This window comes from Nuphar pumila, chromosome 7, assembly GCF_984573655.1.
Source record: "Nuphar pumila chromosome 7, dmNupPumi1.hap1.1, whole genome shotgun sequence".
NCBI classification, from domain to species: domain Eukaryota; kingdom Viridiplantae; phylum Streptophyta; class Magnoliopsida; order Nymphaeales; family Nymphaeaceae; genus Nuphar; species Nuphar pumila.
This window is the reverse complement of record NC_143255.1, coordinates 59,243,266-59,249,136: the sequence shown is the minus strand read 5'-3', so window position 1 is coordinate 59,249,136 and position 5,871 is coordinate 59,243,266. Positions and strand designations below refer to the sequence as shown.

The 5,871-nt window shown below is 38.1% G+C and overlaps 1 protein-coding gene across 1 annotated transcript; it reads right to left on the bottom strand.

The window, feature by feature from the left end:
- Positions 1-3,852: 3,852 nt before the first annotated feature.
- LOC149832337 (uncharacterized) lies at positions 3,853-5,077 on the bottom strand. Its single transcript, XM_090013226.1, has 2 exons — positions 4,795-5,077; positions 3,853-4,649 (listed from the first exon to the last, which is right to left on the bottom strand). Exons 1-2 carry the CDS (start codon positions 5,075-5,077, stop codon positions 3,853-3,855), a joined length of 1,080 nt encoding a protein of 359 aa, XP_089869352.1.
- Positions 5,078-5,871: the final 794 nt, after the last annotated feature.

Genomic DNA, 5,871 nt, shown 5'->3' with positions numbered 1-5,871 from the left:
CAATATGGTATTTGTGCATATTCTCATATTACATATGTCCTTCTATGCTGCAATTCATGACCTGTATAACCTCCTTCTTAGTCCATTCAAATACAGTTAGTGTATACAGATCTGTAGGCCGCGTCAATATTTTTATGCCCAAAGTTACAGGGCGGGTGTTGAAGTATTTCAGATCTTGTTTAAGTTCATTCTGTCTAAGACGGTCTACAAATAATTTATACTGTTTTATGAAGCAAAACATTGTTAAACATGAATACAAGGTTTTTTTTAGTGTGACATACATAGATTCAGCACTTTGTGTGCTTATTATACCTGCACAAAATTATTGTCACTTATATGCCAATGCCCACTTCTCTTTGTCTGCATATAAATGTTGTACACAGTCTTCAAAGTCGTACATCTGAATCATTTGCTCTCAATCAAACATAAAGGTGACCTCATCTATGCTTTCAAGTACACTTTCTAAACTTTTTATCAAAACGTGTCTTCTGATTAAAAATGGGTCCTATGGTCTTTGTTGCATTTGAAAGATATGCTACAAACATAGGCAATGATGTACATATGACCATACATAAGACACTGTAGCCAGAATTGCATGATCATTATATGTAAGTATAGTTGTAAGGTGCTTCCCATTCATTGCCTGTGTAAATACTCTGAACAACCACTCAAAGGTTTCCTTAGTTTGGTCATACAAAAAAGCGCTGCCTAATATGCAACGCCGTGAGTGATGGTTCACTCCGACAAACTGCATAAATGACCATTGTTTCGTATTAATCTTCACTGTCGTATAAAAAATAACCACATCATTGAAGTATTCATAATCTACTCTTGACTTTGAATCTGCCCAAAACATATTCATAACATACCCATCTTCATCCAGTTGCATTGCACTAAAGATAGAGTCATTGCTTGAATTCTTCTGCAGGTAATCAACCAAAGAACATATTCCTTCATTCTTTATATTGTCTGATATCTTCCTTCTCAAGTGGTTTATTAGATCCATAGGTGTGAATGATACATTCTCGCGACCATCATCTATGTATGCACACAAATTGTATGTCTTGGTCCAATGCCGATGCTATCAGCTATTTCAGCAATTGCAGTATACACTTTAGTTAATTTACGATGCGACCTTAACATAGGAGTCATAAATGAGGCTGCTAATTTATGGTTATGATCATTGATTAAAGTACGAACTATATATTTTTCATTCGGAAGTCTTCTTAACACCATTCTCGCTAGACAACCATATCTTGAATCTGGCTTGCTCCTTGTTGGATTTTCACTTGACTTCTTTCAACCTTGCTTAGAACAAACATATGCGTTTCTCACTACGACGCCCTGTTTATTTTTTGCCCAAGAATACCTTCTAACACTGAAGCCAAGTTTTAAGAAATAATCATTGTAAAATTTGTATGCAGCTTCCTCATTATTAAACTGCATTCCCTCTACGGGAACATAGTCAAGTGTAATATCATGTAGACTTGAGGTGCCTGCACCTTTGTGTGCACTGTCATAATCGTTTACCTCATTATCGAATTACATTTCGTCTGCTGGAATATTCAGTGAATCCAATGCATGCACCCTTCTTATCATGTGCATCATTAGTGCACATATTCACTTCTTTAGGTGCGTCGATAGTACAGATGTCCATTGCTCCATAACTTTCCAATGATTGAGATACATCATCTTCACTGCAACTAGTTGATATACTCAACACTATTATGAGCAAAATATCAATTTACGTTAGCCAACACATACGTTTACTACGATTTATTCAAGATGCATATAACAATGACTACCGATTAGTTAAGCAAGTCAAAGAAACGATTGAATGAATCACAGTATCAAAGCAACAACATAATAGCTTACAAATCGATAATAACAAACAAAACCATATTTCACAAATCGATACTAGAAAACACATAATATCTTACAAATTGATATACGACAATTCAGCATAATATATTACAAATCGATACTAGAAAACACATAATATCTTACAAATTGATATACGACAATTCAGCATAATATATTACAAATCGGTATACGACAATTCAACATAATATCCTACAAATCAATATATGATAATTCAGCATAATATATTATAAATTGATATTAACAATAAAAATAATATCTCATCGATACTAAAAAACACATAATATCTTACAAATCGATATACGACAATTCAGCATAATATATTACAAATCGATATTAACAAACAAAATAATATCACGCAAATCGATACTAAAAAATACATAATATCTTACAAATCAATATACGGAAATTTAGCATAATATATTTTAAATCAATATTAACAAACAAAATAATATCTCACAAATCGATACTAGAAAACACATAATATCTTACAAATCGATATACGACAATTCAATATAATATATTACAAATCGATATTAACAAACAAAATAATATCTCATAAATCGATACTAGAAAACACATAATATCTTACAAATTGATATACGACAATTCAACATAATATATTACAAATCGGTATTAACAAACAAAATAATATCTCACAAATCGACACTAGAACACACATAATATCTTACAAATCGATATACAACAATTCAACATAATATATTATAAATCGATATTAACAAACATAACAATATCTCACAAATCGATATACATGTTACTATAACCGTGATTTGTATTACATTGCATATACTGAGTGAATGGACAATACCAGATGGGGTAGATGCCCTTGCTCGCATCTGTAACCAAACATTCTTGTCAATAGATCCCGCCACCTTACAAATATCTTCAAGTTTCCAACCGTCGAAACGATAAAATCTACTTGCAATAACAAAACAATGCCTTAATGATACTCACGACGTCATACATTATTCAACAATAGCATGATGATATGGAAAGATACTCACCACGCTTTAATGGCACTTGTTGGAATGTTTGTGCGTCATTGTTTTTTTTCATACTGCCTAATGAAAATGAAGAAGAAGAGAAGACTGTAAAAAGAGATGGCCGACAAATCCTCCTATGACACCCACCAATGATTGAACCAGTTGTTCGATTTATAGTTATCTCCACGATGTAGAAATGAAGCCGGAAAAGTTTTTTATCTAACACAAGACAAGAACGAGAAGACGACCATGTGTTGTAACACAAGCTAAAAAAAGGCGGAATATGCAAATCTATATACGGGGAGCAGGAGGACATTTTCATCCAACGCATATCTATCTTAGGGGAGGATATTTCCGTCAAAAACATATCTACCTTTTTTATATGTTATTTTATTATAAAGACATCGTGGGCAACATTGACATATGAATTATTGCGGGTCCCAAGATATTCCTCGGTACACACCGGAACACGCAAATTTGTGTTCTTGGGAGAACACACAACACCCTCTCTCAACGAGGAGAGTTATACGTGGATACTAAAGATCTTTGTGAATGGACCCACGTCTGAGGATTTCTTCAAATCGGACGGTTCAGAACAAAAGGGATATGGAGAGTGAGATGGAACGGGGATCAGGAAGCCGAAAAAGAGCGCACAAATAGGGTGGTCTGGTGACTTGACCTAGGACTAGGAGATGTTCCCCTAGCTCAAGCGCAAAGCACCATATGTTGACTGGACAAATAAATCATAAATGAGCTCAATCAAGTGATGCTTATCCTAGCATTTTTCTTCTGATAAACTCCTACAGGCAAACGAGAAAAATCTACTACACGTAATACCATAATAGATAGACGGACAAGACAGACAGCATATCGTACTTTTCCATCCTTGTCTTGTTATTTATTTATAATCCAGTACTGATTAGTTAATCATCTTTCTCCTCTTCGGGTCTATGTATATCCTTCATCTCTATCTGCGGCAGACGATCCCCCCGCCGATCTTGCTGGTGCAATCCATTAATGGTGTGGAAGGTTGCAAGATGGGCATCATGTGCGGCAAAGAAGCCGGCGAGAAGATGCAGCGCTTGCAATCCCAAGACAAGAGGGAAGATGTCTTGAACTTGTCTTCGCCGCCCATGACGGGCATGGGCACCCCCCTCTTCACCGGGTTCTGGAAGTCCGGCCGGTACGTCTGACCCAGCACGCCTTCCGCCCTCTCCGACAGGTTGAAGAACTTGAACTGCACCTCTAGATGCGCGAAGCAGTCGTCGGCGGGGATCTGATACCTGTGGATCCTGCTGTCCTCCTTGGTTATGGGAACTACGTTCACGTTGATCTCGAAGACGTTGGGGAGGCTTACGATGACCCCGTTTGTCCTGGTGGTCCGCTCGATGGAGAGGCCTGCTGCATATTCGGGAAATGGAGATACCCACGAGGAGAGGTGGCCTTCCGGGATGACCAGAGGCTGGTTGTTGTAAGAGAAGAACAAGTGGTCGGCGTCGTCTTCCCATTGGGACGTCTTGACTGCTCCCAAGGAGAGGGAGTGAGAGTTGAACATGATGCCCAGTGCCTGAATCCACGTGTTGTCTCTGCTCCTGCCTTGGGGTCTCCTCCCAATGAACCTCGCATTGATCTGCAGGTTGGTGTCCGATACAAGGCTGAACATCTCGTCCTTTCTCCCGTGGAAGAAGAAGAGGATACCATCTCCACCAACAAATCTCGGGTCGTAGCACGCAGCTCCTATCCCGTTACAGTTTGGCTTGCGGTCTAAGTAATACGAAGTACATGCAAGCGAGGAATAGCGTAAGTTAGCAGTTTGTTTGGCCATTCACTTTAGCATGCACACGAGAGAGAGAGAGAGAGAGAGAGAGAGAGAGAGAGAGAGAGAGAGAGAGAGAGAGTATCCTCTTACTTTTGCAAACGGCTTCGCACTTGCGTGAGTTGCAATCAACATAGCAGGCCTTGGCTTTGGGATCAGCAGGCTTCATCTCGGGGCATTGTTTGGGGCACTTGATTATTTTCCTGTAGCACTTGCTAAGTGGGTTGTTGCAGAAGAACGTCTGCGGAGGAAAAGACTTCCCTGCAACGGAGAAGGGAGGGGGTGGCGCCGATGGGTTGCCGTAAAGGTCTGCATGGATTCGAGCTAATGAAGTTGCAAGCAGAAAGAGGAGCAGCGATGCAGATGGACTGGCCATGGTAGGGCACAACAAACCTAGCTTCAGATCGATTGATCTGTTAATTAGGAAAACACTTAATTCTTTATTATACTAGCGTAGTCGGTGCAAATTAATGACCCTAACTCCGTCTATATATATATAATGAAGTTGGGGTGTTACGACGCTGGAGGCCACATGGCGCTGAGGCTATTTTAAGATTTTTTATCCTTTTGTTATCTTATTGAAGTAATTCTAAACGCATCGAGGCGCTCGTTTTAATTTAATTATCAGATGAGATTCTTATGAACGCGGGCTGTGGCACTGACTCCACTAGTTTCTTCTTTTTTGGTTGAAGATGGAAAACTGCGTACGCTGTTAAATGAGATTGGGACGTGACACTACGTTTTTTTATCCTGAATCAGCGCCATATGCTGCCTGCCTGCCTGACACACACACACACACACACACACACACATATATATATATATATATATATATATATATATATATATATATATATATATATATATATATATATATATATATATATATATATATATATAGGCCCCTTCAAAGTTCAGAGTTTTAAGCATTTTTTCTCACCTCTAACACCGTAGATGTGATCTATACGTTTTGTTTAATGAAAACTAGCTTTTGAATCGCCGGTAATTCAAAACCAATGTCTATGAAGGTGTTGGTTTAAATCGAGAAATAAGCACCAGCACACTACAAAATAGTAACTTAGTAATAGAAGATGTAAATACTAAAACACTTCTTAGTATAAGATAAAACTTAGATAAAAAACAAAAGGTGAAAACTACACTAAACTAACC

Excerpts from the sequence above, each read along its gene's own strand:
- LOC149832337 (XM_090013226.1), bottom strand. The coding sequence starts at position 5,077 with ATGGCCAGTCCATCTGCATCGCTGCTCCTCTTTCTGCTTGCAACTTCA. Across the intron at positions 4,650-4,794 it reads GTGCGAAGCCGTTTGCAAAA|ACCGCAAGCCAAACTGTAAC; the intron begins GTAAGAGGATAC and ends CGTATTACTTAG.